Genomic DNA, 27,355 nt, shown 5'->3' with positions numbered 1-27,355 from the left:
AATGACTGTTGACAGACATAGACCTTAAACGAAAGTTCTTTGGTGTTTTCAAAGAGTAAAAGGGGTTCCGAGACCAAACAGTCTGAGAACCGCTGACATACCAGCATCGTCCAATGGGCCTTTCCGTGGTGATGGCGGTGGTCTGTATCCGCCCTATCTGAGAAGGGCTGCTACGTTTCTCAAACGTGGCTCGTGTAACTGAGGCACTGCGTTTTTATTCTTATTTAATTTTAATTGACTTAAATAGCCACCTGCCCCGAGCAGCGGCCATACTGGTGTCCGATGGTGCGCTCTGTCCACTTGGGTTCTTAATTTTCCCTGCATTGTGTCTATCAGATGTGTCTGCAGGAAGGAGGCTTTCTGCGCCCCCGAGGACCCCTCCTCAAGCTGGGGAGAAGTCCCCATGCTGACAAGCCAGCCCAGCCCCATCTTGGATCCGCGCTCATCCCTGGGCAGGCACAGCTCAGAGATGGACGAACAGCTTACGACCGAAGACCACTTGCCTCTTTTACAGCTGATCAGACGAAAGCCCAGAGAGGGCACGTAATCGGCCCAAAGTCACACAGCAAATGGGAAGCCGAGAAGCAGGACCCGGCTCTCCTGGCTGCTAACGTGAGCCTTTTTCTCAAGATGCCCAAAGCCTGCTGACTCAGCGCCAATCGAGCTAGAACTAAGAGCCTACGTGTCCAGGCAGCTGTGTGCGCAAGTTCGCCACATCCACGTCGGAAGGCGAGGCCACGGGGGAGGCTGGCGTTTCCTCCCTCCCAGGCCGGGAGGAGCTGCGCCACCTGCGCCTCCAGCCGGGAGAGGAGGCAGCAAGCTGCACATCCTGTCACTGGACTGGGCAGGATTTGGACACAGCCTTCTACCTAGGGCAGAGGCGGCAGTCCCCTGAACACATAGGAGGGGATGCGGGAAGGAGAGCGCGCTGGACCGGGGATCAGGCCGACCCAGCTTCTGGTGCAGCTCCGCCGGCTCTAGCCCGGGCACCTCACTCCACTGCCCTCATCCCCACTCCCCGTCCTACTCCTTCTAGTTCAGGTTCAAGGTCAGCCCTGTTTGAGCTCCCAGCCTTGGACACTAAACCTCAAGTACAGCAGCAACCAGAGAGGCTGTGGGACCCCGCTGGCCAGCTGTGCCCAGAGGAGCGTCCAACGGGGACCTGTTGCTCAGAGCCTCGTAAAGGGCCACGCAGGTCCCTGCAGCGAGCATCGGCCTCGGGCCGGAGTGTCCTCGGAGCAGACACAGGGACAGAGGCAGACCGCTCCTCCCAGCCACCCCACCACCGCATCCCCCAAACAATCGTCCTTTGAAAGTCGGGGTGGGGATCTCTTGCCAGAAGTGGACCCTGAACGAGAAACTATGGAAGGAAGCCTCGGGCCGTTGGTTTTGCCGGAGCAGACATGTGGAGCCCAGCACCGTTTCAGCCGCTTGCACTCATGGGTCGGGGACCGGAACGGGGCTGCCGGTGTTTTCGGGAGCAGGCGGTACGCTGGGGAAGAGCACGCATCTGCCGCGTACTAGCTGTGTGCCCTCGGACAAGCTGCTGAGCCTCTCTGAGCCCGAGTCTCCAAATCAGTCTAATGGGATCAGACCCACCTCGGAGTGACTGTAAAGCCGCCGTAAGTTACGCAGGGCTTGGGACGGAGCTTAGGGAACGTTAGTGGCAGGGCCCAACTTAAGGAATGGCTTTGAGCATGAACCTGGGCAGCCCGGGGTGTTATGCTATGGGTCTAGGCCCCCAGCCCGAGCTCTGTCCCCGGACACAGACTCAGGAACCTCGCCACTAACAGACAGGCACAGCCTCGAAGTGGAGCGTCCAGAACAGGCTTCTGCACCACATCTAAACCACCCAGGAGCTTGCTGCAGCTTCAGACTTGAGAGTCCCACCGTGACCCCGCCCCGGCTTGGCATTCCATGTGGGGGGCAGATTCTGGGATCCCTGGTTTAGCAAACCCCACAGGGGTTCTCCACTGTACAGACGAGAAACTTGAGGCACGGAGTGGATGAGGGCCTTGGCCGAGGGTCTGGCAGGCCGGTCACAGCAGGGCGGACTTGGGTCAGGTCCGACTGACTGGCTCCAAGTCCAGACTCCCTGAGATGAGGCTTCCGTGTGTCCCGGTGACGGACGTGACCCTGCACAGGACCCTTCAGAGCTGCTTTGTCCTCACCGGCTTCGCGTCCCCTGCGATCCCGGCCAGGCTCCGTGAGGGTGACCGGGAAGCAGGTGGGCAGGGGCGTTGCCCCGGTAGCTTGAACTCGGCCATGCGAGTGTTGACACCATGGAAACCAGCAAACGCTGCACGCCAGGGTTGGGTTTTTTATCATTAAAACTTTTGAGCCAGCTTTCCCTGGGGAAAGACTTGAGGGTACTGGGTTTCCTTGGATGTAGCAGATTTGGCCAAGAGACAGGACGCTTGGGAGTTAGAAAGTCCTGGCTTTGGACCTTTCCTCTCCGACCGGAAGCTGGGTGTCCTTGGGGAGGTCGCTGAACCTCTCTGTGCTCCGTCTTCCTGCTTTGTCAGATGAGCTAATAACCTCCAGACTCACAAGGAGACTGCGAATCAGTGGGGTGTCTGTAAAGCCACCAGCACAGAGGCCAGCCCCCAGGGGAAGATCCACACAGGGAAGCCTCTGCCCACCCCGGCTTCCGGCTCCCCGCCTCACACCTGCCGCGCATCTGTGAGCATCCTGTGTCGCTGTGCTCGCCTGGAGGTGGCTGCTGGGTTTTCACAGCTCTCCCAGGAACCCCCCCCCGATGCTCTTCCCAGAGGCTGCACTGCAGCATCTGGGTACACGGTATGTGGTGGCAAATTTGACAAGTGCCTTTTTGACTGTCACTAGACCCATCTCAGCCCTTTGACCTCTGCCTGCCCTCTTAGTACCTATAGCACAGTGGGCCCACATGGGGACGCCCCTTCCATCCCCACAGAGGCCTGAGGCCAGATGCAGAACTGGGCAGAGCCTCGGGGAAACGTTCACCACACATCAGCGTTTGCAGACGGGTACAGTGAAGACGGCTCAATGAGCCTTCATCCCGGACCTGTCACCCGCTCCCACCCCTCGCCCTGCCCAGCACTGCTGGCCCAACTCAGCAGTGCCCAGGTGCCAGAATGTCTAACAGGCCAGTCTGCTGCCGACTGCCCCCCGGCTCCTCAGGGCATGATGGCCACTTTGCTGGGTCATCCTGGCACGTGACGGCCCCAAGGATGGACAGGAAACGGAACTGGAGTCTGAATGTCCAGTGCTGTGCCCCCTCCACCCCGCACGCCTCGCATGCAGCCTAGAATGTTCCTTGCCGGGGCTTGGAAGGGTGAGTAGGAGCGAGCCGGGTGGATGAGGGGCTGAGCCAGCACTTCCTCACAAGGTGCGGGGACACACGGGGCAGCTGTCATGGGGAAAATGCAAGATCGGGTACCCAGAGGAGCAGGCGCAAGGAGCTCCACAGGTGCCACCAGAGAAGTCCCAGGTCAGTGTCCCGAGCGCTCAGCACTGGCCCTGGAACAGGGCTTCGGTCCCCATCTGCACCTGATGGCGGGTCTCCCGTCCCAGACTAACATGGTGCCATGCTCCTGGAGGTCACCTAAACAGCATTCTGGGACCCACACCCCACCCCCTCAGACCTCGGGCCTCAGGTCAAGTGACAGTGTCCCTTCCCCCAACACTGTCCCCACCTCTACGCCTGACCCCTACGGATGGGAAATACTTGGTGAGCTCTGTAGGGCAGGTATATGGAATGAAGGAGCTTCTCGGGAGTGCTGGTGTAGACACACACACGCGCATACACACGCACGCACACACACGCACACACACGCACACGCGCGCGCACACACGTATGTGCACGCACACGCGCGCGCACACACACATATGCACACACACGTGCGTATACACACGAGCAAGAGGACGAAACCCATCCCCCAGCACCTGCTCGCTCAGGCCCCGCCTGCAGAACCCGTGCGGAACACACAGGGTTCAGGAACCAGAGCCCTGAAATATCCCGGAATGTACCAGAACCAAGCATCCGGCACCCCGTCTCGCCCACTGACTCTGGCTGGGAGCCACAGACCGGGCTCACCCCACTTAAGACAGAGCCTTGATCCGGAGGATCTGAGATTCCAGGTCAGATCCTGGAGCTGGCCCAGCCCCGGGAGGGACGGAGGTCCGGCCCCAGACGCCTTGTCGCTGGGCCACCAGGGGCTTCAGGGGTCGGGGTATCGCAAACGCTATGCCCAGGTCCCTCTCAAACGAGCCAGGCCTCCCCTCTGGGACACAGCCAAGGAGCCCCCAGTGCCACCAATCGGCACCGAGCGAGAATCTGCATGTTGGCATCATGAAAACCCGTATCTGGAGCAGGTTAGTATGTCCCCAGGAGCTGCTCGCCCCTCCAACGAATGGCTCAGAATTTCTCTGGATTTTTCGGCATGAGAAGAAATGGCTGAGCTGTAGCTTCCCCATCCCTGGCCACCCTGCCCTCTGCGCTGAAGACCTGCACGGCCGGCCAGGCACTGCTCAGAGTGTGCACCTGGTGTCCCCGCAATGCCCCCGCAATGCCCCTGCCCTGCCCACTCCAGGAGCTTCCCCAAAAGGGGCAAGGGAGAGGGAGCGAAGACAGGCATGCTCCCTCACATGGGGACATTTAACTGGCCTGGCCACGTGCCTACCGCAGGGCACACAGCAGGAGAGGCAAAGGGGTGCCGGCCTGAGCATCGAGCCACTTGCCCGTGGCTGCCCAGAGCACCGGCTGGAGAAGGCTGATGCCGCCCACGCTGCACTTGAGTGGCGATGTCTGCATGGTCTCGTATCCTCGCCATTCCCGCCCTATGAGCTGGCGACTTTCCCTGGACAGGGGACCATCTCCCAGCCAGGGCTTCGGTAGCAGAGGCGGCCCTGGCCGCCCGGTGGGAACAGTTCACCAGACCCCTTGTCCAGTTTCTCAGGACCCTAGGAAACACACTTGGCCCGTCGTGTCCACTTCGCCCGGAAGACGTACGCTCCCTGCTCTGAAGACGTGGACGTCGGCTGCATTAGGAAACACTTGTCTACAACAGAAACGCATTACAGGGTTAACGTCGCCTCTGCAACAATGACGAAACGCATCCTTTCTCATCTGGGACCCAAGGGGACGGTCCAGCTGTCACCAGAAGTAACCTGGGACCCGGCGAAGGCTCCGCCGGTGCGAGAGCAGGCAGGCCTGGGCGCTGTGCTCCGGGATCACGTCTGCAGAAGCCCAAGTGTCGCCAGTCTGGGCCGCCTCACTTGGACACCCTGGCCTGCAGGGTGCCGGGCAGATAGAGGTACCTCCAGATGGCATAGTAGTGGGTGCCGGCGCCAAACGCCACAAACAGGTGCCAGATGGCGTGGGCGAAGGGGATCCTCCCGTCGCTCTTGAAGAACACGGTGCCAACGCAGTAGAAGGCGCCTCCGGTCACCAGCTCCCAGACGCCCTTGGTGTCGGGCTGTCGGCAAGGGCAAGGGAGGGGCACAGGTCAGAGGAGCGGCCAGCAACGTCACGAGCACCCGGCCATCGCCCCCACCCACCCAAATCGAAAAGACCCAAACTCCCGGGAGGGGTGTCAACGCCGTGAGGTCACCGGTTCTCTCCGTGTGACGCGTTTCTATCACAATCTCAAAGAATCTTTTATAGCGTTTTTATCTTGTCTAAAAAGCAACACTTCTGGGTCTACACCCAAAAGAAGGGACAGCAGGGACTCGGGCGAGTACTCGTAAACCCAGGTTTGAGGCAGTGCTATTCACAACGGCCCAGAGGCGGAAGCAGCCACCCAAGTGTCCAGCGGCGGGTGGAGGGACAGATGGGTGAACAGAATGTCATTTGTGTTATCGCATACGATGGAATACTACTCAGGATTAACAGGACGGAAGCTCTGACATGTGCTGTTACCTGGATGGACCTGGAGGACATTGTGCCGAGTGAAATAAGGACACAAAAGGACAAATACTGTCTGATTCCACTTCTACGAGGTCCCCTAGAGTCGCTAAATTCATGGAGACGAGGTAGAATAGAAGTTACCTGGGGGCGGGGGCGGGGGAGGGGGCGGGGAGTCAGTGTTTGATGAGGGCGGAGTTTCAGTTTGGGAAGATGAGAACGTTCCGGAGATGGTGGTGGCGGTGGCTGCACGACAATGCGCACGTGCTTAAAATGGTTAAGATCATAAAGTTACGCATATTTTATCACCAGGCTTGAACAGTCAAACATGCGCGTGGCAAAACACTTCAGAGAAAACCAACAAAAAGGAGTAAGGGAAAAGTTCGTGGTCCTAGCCCTCGGAGATGACTGCCCTTAACGTGGAGTCATTGTCCAAGGGACTCAGGCGGGATGAGAGGGGGCGAAAAGTAAGGAGAACCCGCCATGCTGTCCCTCTGTCTCCCCGGCCCAGTCCTACAGGTGACAGTGCTCTGCGGTGTCCTCCAGGAGCTGCCTCTGCACGCACAATCCACCACGTGCACAGATGCGTGGGAGGTAGCCAGTGGAGACGGCGCCCCCCGCCCCCCCGCATCCTGCAGCTTCATCTCCCGCTCGCTGGGCTGACGGGGCTCCGTCCACACCCCCGTGTAGTGTCTGCTACTCAAATATTAATTACTTGATAATAAAATGCACAATACCCAGCACTTGTTAGCACTTCCGATGTGCCGGGCACTGTACTAAGGGCCTCACTCCAGTCCTCTAGGGCCACCTTCACGACGGCCTCAGAGGCAGGAATCGCCTTGAGGGACAGTCACCTACGACATCGTGCGAAGTGAAAAAAGCATGTGGCAGAAGGGCACATGCAGTGTCATCTCATTTTCAGAAAAGAAAAACCGACAAGTCCGTGTGTCTGCATATCCACAGAGACTCCATGCAAATGAGAACATGGGAAAGGCCCACGGCCAACAGTTAACGGTGGCTGCGGCCTGGAGGAAGCGGGAGGGGACCGCGTCTCTGCCGTCCACTTCCGGACGGGACTTACCGTTCGCGGTGAGTATGTGTTTAAATGTACATTTACTATATGTAAGTACAAATATGTATTTAAACGTATAATATGTAATTTGATGGAGATTATATAATTTAATAGGTGTAACTTAAAATACATATTTAAAACAAAAATAAACTTGGGGAAAAAGGCGACCTGTAAAAATGAATACGGATCATAGGAAAAACGCTGAGCAAGAAAACCGAATGGGACACGATTTTATTGCCGACGATTAAAATGCGATGAAAGCTACGATCGGTAAAACGGTTTGGTACGAGTATAAAAACTGGCCGGTCGATAAAACAGAAGTGAAATCCCAGAAACAGACCCATGTGTATATGTGAATTCGACACGTGATGAAATGAGCATCTTTAAATGGTAGATAAATGAAATAACTGGCCGATCATTTGGGGAGGAATCACCATATATGAGAGAAACTGCGGTGGGGATAAAGCGTTTAAAATGAGAAGTTAAACCACAAAAGGAACGGGAGGAAAGATAGATAAATATTTACATGAGCTTGGAATAGCCATAATAGTTAAAGCGAAAGCCATAAAATTAAAAAAGAAAAAAAGAAGAAAGAAAACCAGTTAGATGTGAATACATAAAATGTGAACATCTGCCAATAATAATAACTTAAAAATAATGCCGCTCTCTGGCCTGGGGAGGTAGCGGACAGGCTGAGCTTCCTGTGTCCAGCTGACAGACAGGGCAACTGAGGCTCAGCCAGAAGAGGCCCTCAGGGTCTACTGCCTATTTGGGGGAGTCACGCTGACATGCCGTGCCTCAGTTTCCTCTGCTCTCAGAGGAGAAGGCTCGACTTCACAATCTCGGGGGACAGCCTGGGTCCTCTCCAGCTGGAGGCGAGGCCCCACGCCGGGCGGGTGGGACTTACCATGGAAAGGATGACCAGGGCGGGGAAGAAGCCCATGACGACGTAGCACAGCAGCTCCACAAGCTTGTACCTGGCAGGAAGACAAGCCACCTTGGCCTCCGGAGAGCTCCCCGTTCTGGGCATGAGAAGACACCCTGACAGGAAGGGTGAGAGCACACCTGGGCTCACGCGTCACCCCGCTACACCCCACGCGGGGGCCGGCAGGGCCGGGTGGCCTTGGACAGGTCTCTTTCTCTCTCTGAGACTCGGTTTCCGCAAGTGACATTTGAGGGTTGCAAATGCAGAGTGCGGGGTGCGTCCAGGCACTCCCCGAGTGCAGGCCCAGGGCAGACGTCAGGGTTTGACCCCAGCACCTTTGCCCACGGGGCCCTGCGGCCACTCTCCGTGGACCTGAGTGGTTGCATCGGCCGACATCTCCTGCCTCCCTGGAGGTGCCGAGAGCGTGTCCTTCTACAGCCCCGTTTCCCTCCCCTCTCGATAATCCCCATCCTGTCACTCATCAGGCCAGACGCACAGAGCCTCTCCCCTCACCAGCTAACACAGCTTAGGCAGGGCAGGTAACAAGTTCAAGTTCAAGTTCACATGAAAAGTTCAGCATGTCTCGGAACCCACAAGGTCCTTTTCAAAAATTCTCCAGACTGACCCTGTGCTGTGGACCTGGTGGCCATCCCTGCACCTCAGCACTGGGACGCCAGGCAGGGCGCTGCCCTCCCGCTTCTGGGGTCTCACGTCCCCGGGGGCAGGGAAGAGGAGGCCCGGCTGCGGCACTGAGGGGCACCCCGCCCGACAGAGCCCCCAGCCCTGCTTACCGCTCGTGGAAGAAGAAGACGTAGACGGTGCCGACCGAGGCCATGACCCAGACCAGCCAGCGCATGTGGGACGCCCAGGGGCCCAGCTCGCGAAGGTTCAGCCTGGGAGAGAGAGCCGGGGGCACAGCCTGACGGGGGCCCCCTGGGACCTCGCCCTGCACGGCTGGCCCGTCACGGGAATCCGACCCCAGAGAAGCCCCGTCCTCTGTGGCTGCACACGTGGGACCTGAGCTCTCGTGAGAAGACACGTGGAAAGACAGAAAGAAAACCTGACATGATACGCAATGACTAGAGGAAAATTAAATTAGCAAACCGACAACGTCCCAGCGTGACGGGAAAGGCCATCCGACAGTGCCAGGAGCCTGAACGGGGGGAGGCTGGGAGGGGGCGGAACCCACCGGCTCCAACCCGCACGCATCCGGGGACCCAGCGTCCAGCCAGGGAGACGCCGTGCGGTCGTGCGCCAGAGCCCCTCACCCACGGACCGCAGCACGCGCCTCCTTCGAGTCAAGATTTTAAGCAGGGAGCTTAGACGTAAGCCCGATCCGTCAAAAATGTAAATAAACACATACAGAAAAATGGTTTTTTCTGATCGAGGCGGGGATGGGGGCTTGGGAGTCATTCACGTCCCCCCTCGCTCACCCCGACCCTCCAGAAAAGAGCTGAAAAACCAAGCGATACAAAGAAAAACCACCCACCACCTCTCGTTTATGTCCCTCTGCACCGTGCACCCGGGCGTCCCACCAGGAAGCTAGCCGCCACGCCATCCTCGTCCCCCGCATCCAGTCGACCCCCGAGTTCTGCGGATTCTCCCTCCTGAGCACCTCTCGAGCCAGCCACGGCTCCCCGCCTCGGCATCACGTCCCTCCCTCACGGCCACAACTGTGGCTCGCTTCCCCGTGTCAGCATTGGCACGGTCAACGCCTGTGTCCCTGTGGGACCGTCAGGCCCCGTAGGAGAGAGGGCCCTGCCCGTGTTTGCGGCCGCAGCCTCAGACACCAGCAGAGGATGGGGCGGAGCCGCACGGAGCCGCTGCTCGGTCAGCCCCAGCCAGGGATAAAGGAAAGAAGCCCAGGCATTCGATCGGCAGAGGGGAGGACAGTCCGAGCTGACTCTCGAATCTACGTCACGGAGCATTACTGCGGCTGAGCACAAAACTTACCTTGACTCTTCTCGTCGACATCCAAGAAGAAACCTGAGGTCACCTAGCTCCTGACAGGCTGGGGGCCAACTCGGGGGTCGGGGGGAACGTGCCCCTTCCGTGGCCTCCAGCTTCTCTCCTGCTCTCGGCACACTCCACTGGCCTCCCACCTACCCGCTCAAGCTGCACCCCTCACCCAGGACCTGCGTTTATTCTAGAAGTCTCCATATGCCCACCTGGCATCTCACGACCTGAACCACACAGAAGACCAGCAAGCCTTGCCCCCTCCCGAAGCCCAGCAGAACAGGGTCTGGCGACGCCCCCAGGTGGACAGCAGCAGGTGACTCCCCAGCACCCCCACAGTCACTGACTCCCTGGGACCTGCCATCTGGCCCTTGTCTCTCCCCCCCACCTCCAGTCAGTCACAGTCCACTTTGTTTCCTGTAAATATCTTTTCCATTTATCCTCTCCTCTCGACCTCCACGGTCACCACCCAGTCCAGGCCACCACGGTTTCGCTCCTCGGTCCTTGCACCAGCCTCCTCCGTGGCCCCCGGCAACCAAGGCAGCCACCCTTCAGAGTCAAACGCCATCCGCTCCTAAGCGTAGCCCCAGCAACCTCCCGCCTGTGCCAGAATGCCAGAGGCCCAGGCGTCCATAGTAACCGCACACCTGGAGACCACGCAGACGCCTGTCACAGCAGCATGGGTGCCTGAGGGGCAGGCCCCCAGGACGCTGTCCAGCACCCTGCAGCAGGACTCCGTGAGCCTCACCAGACCCAAAAGAACCACCGCTCCATCACTAAGAAGTTCAAGGTCAGGCAAAACCGTCACGTGAAGACAGACTTCAGGGCCGTGGTTTCCCCCGGGCCTGGTGACTGCAGGGACGAGGGGCTCTGTCCCTCCATCTGGGTGCCGTGTGACGCGCTGCCGAGAGGTGCGTTCATGCCCGCACGTGCTCGCCGGAAACGGTACACCCCCATCGACATGTGGAGTGATCACCCCCATGCATACGGCAAAACCCCTTTGTTAGCCGAAACGATGAAAGAGAAGGCCCCATTTAAGACAGGACAGCCAAAAATAGGAATTCCCTAGGAGAAAATGGATCACCAAACCTTTCTGTGCCCCCCGCCCAATCTCAGAGCAGTACACCTCCTCCAGGCAGCCCTCCTGAGGCCCCCACGCCAAGGCAGTGCCTCTTCTGAGCTCCCATGTCTGCGCGCACACAGGACCATCTCACTGTGCCGTCATGGTCCTGTCATAGACCCTCGTCCACCAACAGCACCCGGCACCGCCCAGCCATGCAGGACACAGTCAGCAAAGGCGAGCAGAACCATCCTGCGGGCTCCCCAGGCTTTCAGCATGTGACCTGAGGCTGAGGGTCTCTTTATTCCAGAACTGTGGGAGTTTAAACTGTGCTACAAACTGTGGAGGGTGACCTGGCAATAGTCCGCGAAATTATGAAGGCCCACTCCCCGCCACCGAGAAGTCTGAGTAAGTCTCGGAGTTTATCCCGCAAAGATCAGACTCAACTCTCCGAAGCTGCTGTTTCTGTAGGTCTAAGTCGCCTCTTATCAATTTCATCAGATTCAAGCCCACAGATCCACACACGCGTGAGCTAAAGGATACACAAACCAGGCTATTCACTGCGGTGTTACTTATGACAGCCAAGGAATGGAGTGTCCCAACGTCATAAATAGCCCTAGACACAGGGCGGCTGGGAACACCGTGCTGCTGTAAAAAATAGCGGGACTTCATCGGCGTCTCATCGACGTGCAAACGCGGGAAGATCTCCCGGCCGCATTGCTGTGAGAATGGAAGCCGACCGCACGGCAGTAGACGCGTGGCCTTCCTGCCGCGTGAACCGTGGGAGAAAGTAGACGCGTGAACACGCACTTCTAAATAGACGGTGTGAGCACGCGGGTTTGCGCCTGCACACACCCGCAGAGAGAGAGTTCACACAGATACGCCTTCACACCCGCAGAGAGAGAGCTCACACAGATACGCGTTCACACCCGCGGAGAGAGAGCTCACACAGATACGCGTTCACACCCGTAGAGAGAGAGTTCACACAGATACGCGTTCACACCCGCGGAGAGAGAGCTCACATAGATACACGTTCACACCCGCGGAGAGAGAGCTCACGCATTGCTGTGAGAATGGAAGCCGACCGCACGGCAGTGGGTGCGCGGCCTTCCTGCCGCATGAACCGTGGGAGAAAGTAGACGTGTGAACACGCACTTCTAAATAGACGGTGTGAGCACACGGGTTTGCACCTGTGCACACCCATAGAGAGAGAGCTCGCAGATACGCGTTCACACTCGCGCGTGTCCTCTCCCACGTGGAAAATGACTCTGGAAGGACACGGGCGATGCTGCTCAGTCGCTTCGGGGCGGGAGAACGGGTGGGGGGCGTCTTTCACCCCGCCATGTCGTGCCCCGTCGGCGTCAGCGTGCTAGCCAGCCACACACGACAAGCCACGCGAACGAGGGAGAGGGAGGGAGCCGGCCGGGCCCTTCCCGGCGCCGGCGCGGTACTCACCAGGGCGCGTAGGAGGCCGCTATGAAGAAGTAGATCACCATGCGGTCGAACATGTGCAGCGAGTGCTCCACCGTCCTGGGCGCAGAGGGCGGGTCAGGGCCCCGCAGCCCCGGGCTTTCCCACAGCTGGGGAGGGCCCAGGACGGGGCGCGCCCGCCTCCATCCAGACACCACCCCAGGCCTCCCGTCGGTGAGGGCCAGGGCCATGGTTTTCAAACCAGCCTCCCGCCCACCCTGGGGTTGAATGGAGACGCCTCGGGGGTCCACTGAGGACCCCCTCTCCTCTCCTCTGCATTTCTATTGTATACACCGGACTTTTCAAATGATGAAAGAATTCGGTGGCTTAAAAAAAACATGCCAAGACGACTAACTATGCTCCCTGCAGGTGCTCTGGGTTCTGGTACTGTGGTTCGGTCCAGGCTCCAGAGCCAGGGGCCTGGGTTCGAATCCCAGCCCTCCCGCTCAGGGACCGTGACCCTGGACAAGTCTCTTCCCCTCAGTCCCCTCGTCTGAAGACAGGGACGATGTCGGCAGGTGTCACGGGGCTCTGCGAGGGAGGATTGAGTTAGCACTCAGCCCAGGGCCGGACGGGAAGTGCTCCATGACGTGAGCCGGCATCCCCGAGGCAAACTCCACATCCTGCCTCCCTCGGCCCACAGTGGGCCACCCCCCGTCCCCTGCCCAACGCGCACCCCTCCCGGGGACTGGGCAGGTACCTGAGGTGGCTCTTCTTCCAGGAGATGGTGTGGAACACGGTGGACACCACGAACAGCCCACAGAGGCCGAGGCCGTAGATCCAGGCCGAGATGGTCTCCCAGTCGTCATCCGACAGGAAGTAGAGGTTGGAGCTGCCAAGGATGCTGGGAATGATCCAGAGCTGGAAGCAGGGAGGGGACACACAGGTGCTCCAGGGCCGGCCTCTGGCCTGGGGTCCAGGGCAGTACAGAGCCCAGGAGCCCCCTCCACGCACACCGGCCTGCTTTTCCCCAGACCCGCCCGGCCCAACAGAACTGCCCGCCACAGCCGGGCTGGACCTGCACTGTCCAGCTTGGGAGCCACAAGGCTCCTGAGCACCTGCACTGTGACATGTGCCACTGAGGACGAAAGTCTCAACTTTATTTCATTTTAATGGATTTCTACCCAGAAGACCCCTCGCTCTCAAGCCGTGGTGTACCCATCGTCTCCCCTGAGAGCTCTAGGAACTCCCCACGGCAGAGGGGCATCCTCGGCCCATGTACCCAGTGGCCTTCCCTCGAGATCCCGCTCGCTCCCCCGAGGGCCACGCAGGACTTGAGGAATGGGGTCAGTGGGGACCTGTGGTCAGGACGCTGAATCTCTCCAAGGACGAAGAGACTGCCCCCCTACCCCAACCTGGAAGGTCCTCTCTCAGCATTCAGCCCCCCGGGAGTCAACTCACAGCGTGGGTAGCACAGTTGGCGGCATGTTCGTACTCTGTGGGCTGGTACCTCTTGTGGGCGGGGACTCGGTGGTTCATGAACCTGAAACAAGGAGCACGGGTCCTGAAAACTCGGTCGCAGAATCCCAGGAGGCCCGAAGACCTCAGCCCTACAGGTGGAAGGGCGGGGTCCCCCCTGCCTCCCTGCCTCCCTCCCTTCCTCCTTCTCTCTATTACATTGGTCTGGACTTCCGATACTTTGTGCCTCATCCCCAGCATGGTGTTTGTCCCAGAATTTTGCTAAATATCAGGGTGCAGCATCCTCTTCATTTCCTATTTTTAATTTTCTTTACACATCCCTGACACACAGCGCAGCTCCCCAAGGGTACAGCTTGACAAACTTTTACATTCAGACACAGCCACATGACCATCACCCAGGACAAGCCAGAGCTCACCTCCCACCGCCGGAGAGTGCCCTGACGCCCCTTCCCCCATCCTCATCGTCACCGTCGTCATAGGTTAGAAGTTCTTGAACCTTCTATCTATAGGCTCACACGGCACACATCCCTCTGTGTCGATCACCAGGGCTGGTCTTGGAGGTGAGGAGGGGACACCTCCGGGTGGTTCGGGACTCTGTGCAGGGGTGTTTGAGTCAGGCGAGGAGGGTGAGCCCGGCTGGGCAGGGAGTGGGTGAGATCGGCACACGCCCGGCTCTCGGGCCAACGGGCTGGACCACACTGGCTCAGAATCAGGCGGGTGGGCAGTTCGCCAAGAATCATCATCCGCCAGATGGGGTGAAACTCCTCGGAAACACCAAAAACGTTCCCCCCGAGGTTCCAGTTATTACTAGAAAGACCTTCGACGACGGGAAGCCAGGGCGTGGTGCAGCAGGGCGCGGAGCACTCCCCGGGCACCCTCTGTGGGTTGGGTCCATGCACGCAGTGGAGCTGACAGTTTCTGTACCCTCCGGGGAATGTCTGTGGGCCCCTGCCAGGTGCTGGGGGGTGGCAGTGCTCTCGGGGTGCGGAGGGAGTGCTGACGTCAGCACGCCGGCTCCCGCAGGATCTGAGCCCCCGTGCACGGGCAGATTAAACGCTGGGCTTACAGTCATGGACAGGATGGAGGACCCTCCCCTAGAAGCGGGGACCCCAAGGAAGCACAGAACAACCAGCCCGTCAGCCCGCCTTCTTCACACGTGGCCCGGGAGGAAGTCATCAACAGCCAAGACTGGCTTATAAAGTAATGCATAATGACAACAAAAACAGTGTTGTGGGGTGGACTGTGCCCTCCAAAAATTCCTGTGTTGGAGTCCGAGCCCCCAGAACCTGAGCGCGTGACCTTGTGTGGCGCCAGAGTCATTGCGGCATATGGAATGCGTGAACATGAGGTCACACTGCAGGGTGTAGGGGGCCCTCATCCAGTACGACTGGGGTCCTGGTAAGAAGGGAGACGCAGAGGGAAGAAGGCCATGTGAGGACGAAGGCGGATCTCGGAGTGACACGTCCGCAAGCCGAGGGACGCCAAAGACCGCCGGCAGCCACCAGAAGCCAGGAGAGAGCAGATGGTCAGTCTGAGCCCGTGGACGCGGCCAGACCTGCCCACGCCTTCATCTTGGACTTCCGGCCTCCAGACTGCGAGAGGATAAACTTCTGCGGTTTTAAGCCACCAAGTGTGTGTGGTCATTTGCTACCACAGCTCTAGAGACACCAACGTAGGTACACTCAGGGTTGATTTTGACAGATTCTGCCCCAAAACACCCTGAGGGGGCTGTGCCGATTTACGCCCCTGCAGCTGGGCTGGGATGCAGCTAAGGCCCTTCCTTCTCCGGGGTGGGAACCCAGGCTCCGACCAGAACCTTCTGTGGCTGCCAGGCACAGCCTGACCGCCCTCTCTCCCTCTGCCCCTTTAACGAACACCCTAAGCCACCCATGGTGCCAGCCACGCGGGGCTCGAGGGTGATGTCACGGTTGCCATGGCGACCCAGGATGGGCAGTTATTCATTTATTTCTGGGCTCTACAAAACTCTCCTTGTCTCTCGCCAGAGCAGTGGCAGCTATTGAATGTCCAGGACAGACAAAGGCCGGCGAGAGAAAGCGAGGTCTGGATTCGGGGCCCGGCGCCAGGGGCAGACGCCCAAGAAATCAAGTTCCCACCGCCCCCAAGAACCAAGAACTTCTCTTTAACTCCTTGTGGCCCAAGTCCTTTCTTCGTAAACCTCTAGGCAGGCATTTAAAGACGACGGGGCATCGACTGTTTAATTGACGTTTTCATTTTTATTTTCATTTACATACAGTAAAATTTCATTCCTTTTTTTACTATACAGTTTTATTACAGTTATAGAGAATCGTGTCACCATCACCACGATCATGATGAATAGCAGATCCATCGTCCCCCCCAAAATGTACTCTTGGTCCCCGTCCCTCTCCCCAGCCTGTTCTCTGTCCCTACAGTTTTGCCTTTTCCAGAATGTCACAGAGAAAATGGAGTTATACAGTCGTCCTAAGCCTTTTTTCAAAGTCTAAAGAGAATGTATTGTATAAAGTCCAAGCGCATTCTTAGGTGAAAAGAGACTGTGTTGAATGCCGTAGTTTCTTACTTTCCATTCGAAATGCATCGAACACAAACTTGTTTTATGCAAGAAGAAAACGGACCTTCCTAAATGTGACATTACTCATCTTGGCAATTATTCTCAACCCTTCCACTCTCTCGTTTTTGTTGGCTTTTCTCTGTGCGGGCTTCTTTCGCTCGGCACGCTGCGTGCGAGATTCGTCCGTGCTGGGTTGCTGGTCTCTTCCCTTTGCTGTTAGGATGCTCCAGTGCGTGGACGTATAACAGCTTGCTTATCCATTCCCCAGCCAGGGCACAATGGAGTCATTTTTAACAGCCGAAATGCACGGATAAAATTTAGAATGTTCCAGAACAGAGCTGGCAGTCCAATAAGCAGCCTTCGAGATTGTGGGAAATGTCTCCTACATGAGTTGACATTATTAGCAGATAAACTACAGGAAGCAATGGACTTTTCTACCTCCCCCCGGAGGACAGAAGCCCCAGCCTGCGGCCAGCCTTTGCTTCTTAGATGACCATGTGGCCACGGCATTTGATGGCGGTGGGAGGGCGGCTCCACGGGGAGGGCTCCCAAACTCAGCCAGGATCCGGAGCCATATGGTGGCAGAGAGACAAGGACAGAAGGGCGAATTCCCTCCAAAACTGGAAGGGCAGGGGCTTTGGCGAAAGGCAAGGCTGGGTGAAAAGTCCTTGCAAGGTCACTTAGCTGCTGTGTGACCGACGGGAAATTGCGTAACGTCTCTGGGCTGCGGCTTCCTTCTGCAGAGAGGGAGATCTCATCACCCAGCCTGCAGCTACCATGAAATAATAGGACTCAACAGCCCACACGAGGGTGCCCGACACACCCAACACTCGAAGGGCGGGCATTCTTTCCACCGAGTCCTGGAGAACTCCCGAGAGTCCAGGCACTGTTCTTACTGGAGCGTGGCCCCTCCGGGAACCTCACATGGACGTCCCATTTGGACCCCACGGCATCCTTGCAAAGTAGATGTTATTATTCCGACTCGAAGACGAGGCTACAGGAGGTTAGGCCAGTGCTCCTCAGTCTTGGTCGGACGTTAAGAATGGCCTGGGAAATAGAGGGATGAATCGGCAAAACGTGGTCCATCCACACAGTAGGGTGTGGTTTGCCACAGGCGCCGGGCTCAGCGGGGGGCAGCCAATGGGGTTCGGCTCACACGGCAAGTCTATCGATCGGGCGGTGGAGGCTGCTGGACCTCTGCGTCGCAAAGGACGCGGTGTGGTGACGGATTTGGAACTCCTGCCGTGGGCACGGGGCAGGCAGCAGGAAGCTATCCTGGCTTGAGAGTTCACCGCCCTCCTCCTCTCTGAGCCTCACGACGAAGCCGCACACTGACCGGGGCTGAGACTGTGTCCATCGTCCTACCCAGGGATCCAGTGAAGCGAAGCCACAAACTAGGAAGCTTTCCAGCGCCCGCCCGGCCTGGGTGGCCCTGTCCGTGGTTCTGATGGGAAAGGTCCTGCCAGCTGTCTTTCACACCATAGTATAACGTACCTGGGCATCCTCTCCAGGGTGGAGCACAGCTCGTCCTTCTGGAGGCAAAAGGAGGGGAGAGCCAGAGCTCTACCCCAGCTCCTGAGGTCACCACCTCCTCGGCCGGCGGTCAGCGTAGCCCCGGCCAAGGGCTGCCCACACCCCGTCCCCCTGGACCCTGACTTTGTCAGTCCCTCTCACCTTGGAAAATCTACACCTTGAGATGACAAGTTAGGGACAGTCCAGCCTTTTAAACCCTTCCGAGTTTCTGGAGCCGGCAGCCTCCTGAGGCAGGGGTGAACCCCGCCAGGACACGCGGCTCGCCCAAGGCCACACAAGTTTAGTCAGCTGACTCGGAAAAGCGGAAAGAAGCTCCAGAGGCGAGACTGGGGGAAGAGGGGGGGAATATTATTTTTTTCTTTCTATTTCTGTGTTGCTTCATTGACCGCAATGTTCACTTACACTTTAGTAATGTTTTTAAACATCTCATCAAGCAAGGCACGTTAAATACGAAAGTCTGCCTTCAAAATCAATTATCGAGACATTCTCGAACCTGCCTCGTCTGAGTTGGGGGAGGGGACTGGAGGGGCTGGTCCCCAAGGGAGTTCTGGGAAGCCCCAGGTGCCCACTCCCGCAGAACGAGAATACGCTGTGGACTATCCAGGCCGTGGGCACCAGACGGCGACGAGAACGAGGGAAGGTGACCGCCGCCCGAAGTCCGGGCGCTGCCCGGACACAGCACCGGATGACGGTGCGAGCGACTGGATTGCGCACAGAGGAACTTGGAGACCCAGCAGCGGGGGCTTCGCGCGTCACAGCCAGCACAGCGGCTGCCCCCGGGTGTGGGGGCGGAGACCAGAGAGGATGCGAGGAGGTCCCCAAACACGGGCGATGCGGGCATCCTGGTCCGAATGCCGGTTCCACACGCACGCTGAGCTCGCGAGCGGTGGGGGAATGCACACTGCCTCGGGTGCTGCCTGGCTGGGTCTGGGGGTGCAGGGCGCTTTCAGACCACTGCCCTGCGGTCACTACACACAGCCCAAACCTGCTGACCCCCCATCCGCCCCTGTCCCCACCACCTGGGCCTCCCTCCCTGAGCGCACCCAGCTGCTGTTCCTCCTTCGATGTGGAGCGGCCAGGCCCAGCCGCAGAGCTGCGGCTTCTCCCTCTCCTTCCGGCCTGGGGCGGGTGGGTCCGGAGCCCCCCGAGAGAAGCGGCCTTCTCCCCTAAACAAGCCTGGGCCCAGGAAAGCTGCGAGGCGGCCCCTTCGGGGCTGGGCTGGTACCTGGCATTGGCAGCTCTGAATCCCCAGCACAGAGGACTAAAGAGGTTTGTCTGGGAGACAAAAGGGGTCTGTCTGTCCGTCTCGCAGAGGCGAGGACAGCCCAGGGCCGAGCCGGCCCCAGGCTCGGGCCTCCCCCCACCCCTGCCCCCAGCTTGGCCTCGGGCACCCTTTGTGTCCATTCATGAATTCGCGGCTCCTGAGAGGCAGACAGCATCTTGGCTCAGTCTTTGGGAAACAGAGTGGGAAGAAAAACAGTCCTTGGGCTGGTGCCACCTCAGAAGGGCTGTGAGATCCGAATCCCAGGGTAGAGCGGGCCAGAGACAGGAAGGGGAAACTGGACAAGGGGTGGGAGCGCGGGGGCTGAGCCCGATGCCCGGCCTGGGGAACGCGGGCACGGCCCGTAGTCGAGGACGCCGGCCTGGACACTGCACGTGGCGGGCCATGGGGAGGGTGGCCCTGCGGTGTGCGCGTGCCGCAGCCCCTGGGGAGCGCTTCCCACTGTGACAGTGAGCGACCACCTCTCTAAAGCAGGGACCACCCCCAGCCTCCCTGCCTCGCCGGAAGCTGACAGGTAAGAGGGCTCACAGGAAGCCCGACGTTCCAAGCCAGAAACCCTGGGGGTGAGGCTCCCACCTCTACAATTTTTGCACCCAGAGATTACAAAGGGACCAGAGCCAGCATCCTGCCCACGGCCCGGCCTCCCCGACTCTCTCCCAGGCGGCCCTGCCATGCTCTGCCCTCTTCCCGGACCACCCTTCCCTCTCCCACACAGCCCCCCTCCAGCCTCCCTAAAGAACTATCTGCCCTGAATTACCCACCCAAGTGCCTCGCCCTCCCCAGGGCTTCCCCAGCCCTCTGAGGGGGGCGCTGGCTCCTCCAGCATCTACTGCCACTCGGTCTTATGACAGCACCCACCTTCCCTCCTCTCTCCATCCAGTTCAGGTGGAGCTACACCCCATCTCCACCCCAAGCCATGCCTGACTCCCAATCCCCAACCTCCAAAAGGGGGCGCTGTGACCTAGACCTGGCCCGGTGACAGCTCTGAAAGGGGCATGTAATGCAAGGCAGGACAGGGGAAACCAATTCCAGGCGATGCTGCAGGGAAGGAACCTCGTCATGAGGACCGTGAGTGGTCCAGACAGCGGAGCACCAGAGGGAGCAGCACCCGGAGAAGGAGGGAGACAGCCGGTCCTGTCCGAGATCCTGGACCCAGCTGCGCCCAGACCCACCGACTTCCCGCTCCTGAAGGCCGGCAACGCTTCTTCCTTCTCTCTTTTCTCCTCCTCCAACCTCCTCTTCTCTTTTTCCTTTACGACAGTTCGACAGTTCGCGAGGAGCCTTCTGTTCCTTGTAGCTGAGAGCCCCCAGTTCACCTCCAAACCCCGCCTCCCCGGGGCACGCAAGCAGGAGCCACACCCGCGTTTCCAGCACATTAGTCGATATCTCAATTGTGCGCTTGATCGCACGGGGCCGTTGGCAGACTGAGCCCTCCCCTAAACTTGAAGCTTCTGGAGGGCAGGAGGCAAGCTCCGCAAAAGATCCAGGTTTGCACCCCAGATCCTGGCTCTCAATAAAGTTTCTGAATGAATCAATGAACCCACTAACCAACAGTGGGTGCCCACCCAGTGGACAAGTCGGGCATGCCTGCCACATGCCGACCATGCGGGCCCCCCCGCAGGGGACACAGAGGGTTTGAACAGCCCCCAGAGCACCCCTACTCCAAGGGGCTCACGGTCTGGCTGAGGGATGGCAAACAAAGATCCAGGACCTCCCGTGCTCTGCCCTGCTCCACTACGGGGACCTGGGACAAACCCGGAACGGTGACTGCGTCCGGGCGAATCTGAAGGTGTGTTTCTGCCCTGCGGCTCCTGGGTCGACCTCGCTTCCCGTTTCTCCTGCTCGTCTGTCAGCGCAGGTTTGCAGTGCGGGCGGGCGACAAGCGGAGGCCTGCCGGAGCTGCAGGACAGCTCCCCGGGCACCCCGAGAGTCGGGAGACAAGGGCGCGGGCCGGTGCTGCATCAGCCCGTCACTTAACTGGCACCCGCGGCATGCGGTTCATATGCGTTTCTTTACATTGCCCTCCGAACCACCCCGTGAGGAAAGCCAAATTTCCCGTTTCACCTATCCCTGCACCTCAGCCCCTCACCTGGCCACGTCACCACCTGAAGTTCTATCACAGTCACCTGCTTGTCGTCTGTTTCTCACAGCAGAGCGCGGGCTCCGTGAGGCCAGAGCACGTACCCCCAGCACCCAGGACAGTGCCCGACGCGTCACAGGCGCTCGGCGATTACCGGCCGAATCGATGGACTAGTGGAATGCAGATTTACACGTAGTGCCACCAAGTGTCCCTAGTGAGGGACCGGGTGTTGCTTGTCTGTCCTCTTTGTGGTCAATCAAACAACACGCTCGGCACAGCCCCAACCTCTTTCCCTTTTGACTTCGACCAATGCAGTAGTTACCAAAATCAAAGCCACAGACTCCTCCCAGCTCGCCCTTGGCGTGCAGGCTCTTGCCGGCTGTTGGGGGAGGCCCGCCCGCACGACAGAGCTTCCCGAAAAGCGGGGCAGGTACTTAGTCCCAAGACGAGTCTTTCTCTTGGTGACGTCTTAAGGACAGGGGGTCTGCATGACTCTGCTTCGTTCTATGTTCTTCACTGTCCATTCTGTGGCCACCCAGACCCCTGCAGGCCAGAGGGACACGTCCCACGCTCTGTGAGTGTGTGCACCTGGCCCATCCCTCATGCAGCTATGGAGGACCCGGCACCCAGGGACGCTAGGGAACCGGTTCAAGGGCACCTTCAGAGGGGCCGCGATGGACAATACACCGCTGGAGCACTCAGCGTGTGCCAGGCTCTGGGCCAAACACTCGCCCTCTTCCAAACGGTCCATTGTACAGACTAGGAAACTGAGGCTCAGAGAGTCAATCACCGAGGTTAGTACGACTTACTATTATTTCTCATTTTGCTAGAGAGAAAACCAAGGCACAGAGAGACCATGTAACACACTCGGGATCACACAGCCAAAGTGTGGGGTGGCGCCAAGGCAAACCCAGCTCCCACAGAGCCCTCACAGCACTAAATTCTAGATTCCACAATGAGTTTCGGGTGCCCTGCTGCTTGAGAAGCGACTTCCCTTAGTCACGGCGAGCCAGCCCCTGCCCGCGCTCAGACTTCGTGAGCTCAGCCATCCCTGTGCCACGCGGCTGAGAAACACCGAGGGATGTCACGACGCCCGTGTTTGTGCAGAGCCAGACTTAACGTCCACACGGCAGGATTCTTTACACTGGCGACCAGGTGGACTGGAAACTCCAGATGCGAATGCTTTCATTTTTGCAAAGTAAGACTCAATCACATTTGCAAAAATACATGAATAAACAAAACTAAAGTATTTCGGCTTTGCTTAAATACTTTTTGACTTTAAATTTTTTTCTTTTTTTCTCTTTTTTAACTTTAAATTTTGTACTTAATTCATCTTAACTTTTTACATTTAATAGAAATTTTTGGCTAATTTAAAATAAAAATATTTTTTCCCAATTTTTTATATGTGTTTTAATTTACGTTCGTGGGATTTTTTTAAATTATATTTTTCATTTTAATTATTTAGATTAGTGCTCTTTAAGAGAAATTCCTGCCACGATGGAAATGTTATGTGTTTGCCTTGACCCGTACAGTAGCCGCCGGCTGTACGTGGCTGCTGAGCTCTTGACACGTGGGGAGTGTGACTAAGGGACAAGCTTTTAAATTCCATTTCGTTCGATTATTACTATTAACAGAACCCGCATGTAAGTGAAAACCTTGAATATAAACCACATAGTTAGTAATTTTGCTGCGATAAAATTAAGAAAATAACAAATCGTATTATATACATCATAATTGATCTATTACGTACGTCTGTATTTTATTTCTCACCCGAGCATTGCCGCTGGCCCAGCAACAGATGCCGAGACACGTGTAAAAATAAACTCGGCCGTTTCTGACACTGGTCAGCCCTCAATCCTAAAACGGCCACCGTGCTACTGTTTGTTCCGTTTCGTCACTATGGAAGTATCTTTGTCGGAAAGGAGGACAGAGCCCATCTTGTTGAAAAGGTCGTCGGCGTGATTTTTAACATTAAATAGTAGGACGTATGGCACATGGGCCGCGAGCGTCCGGGGCGGGGCGGGCCTGGCCTCCCCGCGGATGAAGGGACGGGGCTGAGGCACAGATGGCACGCTCTGCCAGCCCTGCCAGTCCCTGTAAGGCGCGGGCGGCGGGAGGACGCAGAGTTCCAACCTCCGCGTCCGGTTCGGAGCGGCGCGTGGCACGCGATCGGGTGGGGTGACACTCTGCGACTGGGTAATGACGATTACCGTTGTCCCCATGGTCATGTGGTTGGCAGAAGAGCAGAGTCCATGCACACCCAGGTGCGAACCCCACCGTTAGCTCTACAACCCTGAGCAAACCCCACGAGGACAAGACCGTCCCTGCTCGCTGGCCTGCCAGCAATGAGCTGAGACAACGTGTGGAAAGTGCTTTGGGCTCATCTCCCCGACGTGTGGAAAGTGCTTTGGGCTCATCTCCCCGACGTGTGGAAAGTGTTTTGGGCTCATCTCCCCAACATGTGGAAAGTGTTTTGGGCTCATGTCCCCAACTCCATGAAGTGCTGTGCCAGCCTGGCCCGCAGTAGCCCAGCTCCCACAAACCCCACCTCCCCAGCACCCCTCCCTCCACGCGGGCCTCCTGAAGTCGGAGAAAGCCGACTTTCAGCTCCCTGATGGTCCCGTGCATCTTAAGAAGCTTCCTTTTTACAAACTGGTCGAGTCCTCTCTGGAGAGAGACAGGCTGTAAGCAACAGCTATGACATAACTAACCGCTCCAGAGCACTGACCGTACGGCAGCGCCAAATGCTTCGCATGCACTGTCTTAATCGCCATAAGAACAAAAACTGTTTATGAACCCATAACCTTCAGAATTTAAGCGCCGTGGCTGGTCTAGGACTGGTTCTAAGTGGATTTGAAGGGACATGAGGGAGTGGGACCGGACCTAATTCGACAGAAGGCCTACCATGGCCACCTCGAGCATCACCACCCCCACATTAGCCTCATTCACAAGGAAGCAAGCAAGGCCTGGTGGGTAAGTCGCTTGCCCCAGAGAATCCAGCAAGGAGGAGGGTAGAATCAAAGCAGAAGCACCAAGCCCCTGCCACTTCCCAAGGCCACCGCCCACGCGGGACATGCTGGGACCCAACCTCTGTGTGACCTGACAAGCAACTCCGGGCCTCACAACAAGACTGCGCTGTGGGGGCCGCCCCGGTGGGAGCCCGCGGACCTGGTCATTGTAACCTGGGCAGTCGGCAAGCAGCACATGGCCCTCGTGACCCACGGGACTTGGCCAATGGCCAGAGCTGACAAAGGATCGGGCGTGTGTCCACACAGAGTGTTCTCCTGAACGCCGGCACCTCGCCGCAGAAATGTCCCCACCGCACTGTTTACAGAAGTGAAATCTGGGAGATAAAGTAAGCGCAGGGTACGGTGATCGAATAGAAAATTGGTGCACAGTAAACTGAGGTCGCGAATAATGACGAAAAGATTAGGGAGACGAGACGACAGCAGGTCAAATATTAAAAATTAGGACAAACGGCTGGCTGCAGAGTATAGAAAAAAGACTGGAAGAAAACAAACCAACATGTTTACCGTGATGACCTCGAGATGGTGGTGATCGTTTCTTGCATTTTTATACCCACTTCCCATGATTTAAAAAGCGTTCTCCGAGGAGCACGTCCTGCGTTTGTAACCGTAACGTTGTTTTACAAGACCTGTTGAAAGCGACATTGCATTCAGCAAGAGAGGGGACCGACGTCTTCAGAGGTTAATTCGCTTATCCAAAGTCACACAGCCAGTATTCATTCAACGGATTTTGTCTGGTCCCTACACAGATGCCAGGAGCTGTTCCGGGCATGGAGGACGCAGCGGGGAACACGGCCGGCCGGCTGGACTACTCTTCCCAGCCTCCTTTGCTGGGAGGCGTGGCCATGTGAGTAGGTCTCCCCCAGGGAAGGTGAGACTGTGCGATCTTCTGGGACACGTAGAACCCAGCTTGTTTTCCTTCCCACGGCGAGAATGAGAACATGGCCAGAATCCAGAGCACCCGTGTCCCCTTCCCGATCCTGCCTTCTTCCCTCCCTCCCTGAGAAGTAACCACTGACCTGATTTTGCAGTAACCATCATCTGGCTTTTCACCCGCCTTCCTCTGCACTCCTAAACACAACAGGGGGTCGCCTGTTTTGGGGTGTCACGTGATTGGAATCGCACTTTCTCTTACATGTTGCTCCCGCTCAACACGTCTATGGGCTGCACCCACGTTGCCGTCTGTGGGATGCGGCTCCATGATGCGAACACACACCACTCCGCCAACGCCGGGCGTCTGGGTCGCCTCGGTCTTGCTGACCGCGAGCGATGCCACCGAGAAGGTCCTTGTCCACTCCCCCTGGCGCACCGGTGCACAGCTTCTCCAGGGCAGACGCCCAGAAGAGAATGGCTGTGCCTTGGGATGCGCACCTGTCCAGTCCAAAGTCACATGATAATTTCTGTTTCCCAAAGTACTTATACAGTATTGTCACACTTCTTCTATACTGAATACGATAACGGTGTCTCTCTCCCACCTTGTTTTTCAACGGGAGCAGGTTTACCGCTCATTCGTGTTCTTTCTTCCATGAAATGATTGGCTTTTTTTACATTTTCTATTGACTTGTTTGTCTTTTTCTTATCGTAGTTCTTTACATATTCTGAATATTAATTACTTGTTGGCTAATTGTGCCGCAGATACATCCTTCAAGTTTGTGGCTTTTCTTCTTCTTTCTTTACGGCGTTTTTTGGTGCATAGAAATTCTTAATTTTTAATGTAGTCTAGTCTATCCATCTTTCCTTTTATGGTTTATACTTTTTATGCCTTCAGAAATCTTTACCTATCACGACGTCCTAAACATATTCTTTTATATATTCTAAAAGTTTTCAAGTCTTTTTTTAATTTTTACTTTTAAATCTTTAATCCATCTAGACATACTTTTTTCTGTGTGGTGTGAGGTTGGGCTCCAGTTTCATTATTTCCATCTGGATAACCAACAGTCCCAGTGCCATTTATTCAATAGACCTTTCTTGCCTCCATTGATCAGCAACATCCCATTTGTCAAAATCAAATGTCTTACAGGCATGAGTCTGTTTCCGGCCTCTCTGTGCTGTTCCGTCGGCCAGTTTTCTCGGCCTTTATGACAAGTATGTTTCTTGAGGTAGGTAAACCATTCGAATACTCTAAGTGAGAACCTTAACGATCAGCCGGTCCAACCATCCATTGAGAAACAGAGGCTCAGAGAGGGAAATCATCTTTTGCAGTGACACACAGCATTTAACTAGGAGTGCCGTTAAATGTGCAATGTTTGTGTCCCTCCCGCTCCAAAAAAATTCCTATGTTGAAATCTAATTCCTAGTGTGATGGTCTTACACTAGGAGATGGGGACTTTGGGACATAATTGGGCCATGAGGGTGGAGCCCTCATGAATGGGATTAGTGCTCTTATAAAAAGAGGTCACAGAGCCAGCTCCTTCTCTTTCCACCGTGTGAGAATATGGCAAGAAGTCGGCAATCTGTGATCCAAAAGAGGGTCTTCACCAGACCCCAACCATGCTGGCACTCAGATCTCCAGCCTCCAGAACTGTGAGAAATAATTTTCTGTTGTTTATAAGCCACCCGATCTGTGGAACTTTGTTATAGCAGCCAGAACAGACCAAAATAAACACTCATCTCTGCCCTGGAGAATATTCTTGTCCTGTTCAACATGGCAGCTGTGGGCCGCATGTGGCATTTGAGCACTTGAAACAGAGCCAGTCCACATTGAGATGGGCTGTAAGTACAAAATACACACCAGATTTCGAAGACTCGTCGGGGCGGTGGGGGGTGGGGAGGATGTAAAATGATGTCTCATAAATGTTTATTTAGTTACATATTAAAATGATAGCACTTTTATAAAGAGTTAACTAAAATATATTCTTAAAATTAATTTCACGTGTTTCTTCTTTTCCTTTTTAGGACAGTGAAATAGGAAATTTGCCACACATTAACCTGAACGGCTACGAGAAAATCGTAAACTGTATCTGCGGCTTGTATGATATTTCTATTGGACAGAACTGGGTTAAACTATTATATTCACTCAGTCACGAAGCCTTTATTTAAGGACCTAATTTGTGGTCTGCATGGTTTTAAGGACCCCACGATGAGGAGGGAAGGGAAACAG

At 56.7% G+C, this 27,355-nt stretch overlaps 1 protein-coding gene across 1 annotated transcript; it reads right to left on the bottom strand.

The window, feature by feature from the left end:
* Positions 1–5,217: 5,217 nt before the first annotated feature.
* Positions 5,218–25,456, bottom strand: MMD2 (monocyte to macrophage differentiation associated 2). Its single transcript, XM_015585179.1, has 8 exons — positions 25,391–25,456; positions 17,829–17,866; positions 13,769–13,850; positions 13,068–13,228; positions 12,353–12,427; positions 8,673–8,774; positions 7,864–7,933; positions 5,218–5,456 (listed from the first exon to the last, which is right to left on the bottom strand). Exons 1-8 carry the CDS (start codon positions 25,454–25,456, stop codon positions 5,253–5,255), a joined length of 798 nt encoding a protein of 265 aa, XP_015440665.1. The 3' UTR covers positions 5,218–5,252.
* Between the last annotated feature and the right edge of the window lie 1,899 nt (positions 25,457–27,355).

Source organism: Pteropus alecto, unplaced genomic scaffold (assembly GCF_000325575.1).
Source record: "Pteropus alecto unplaced genomic scaffold, ASM32557v1 scaffold40, whole genome shotgun sequence".
NCBI lineage: Eukaryota > Metazoa > Chordata > Mammalia > Chiroptera > Pteropodidae > Pteropus > Pteropus alecto.
This window is presented reverse-complemented; position numbering and strand designations above follow the sequence as displayed.

Coding starts and splice junctions, on each gene's coding strand:
- MMD2 (XM_015585179.1), bottom strand. CDS start 25,456: ATGGAGCCGCATCCCACAGACGGCAACGTGGGTGCAGCCCATAGACGT. Junction 17,867..25,390: donor GTGTTGAGCGGGAGCAACAT/GTAAGAGAAAGT, acceptor TTTTGCCTCCAG/AAGGACGAGCTGTGCTCCAC. Junction 8,775..12,352: donor GCGGCCTCCTACGCGCCCTG/GTGAGTACCGCG, acceptor TCTCTCTCCCAG/GCTGAACCTTCGCGAGCTGG.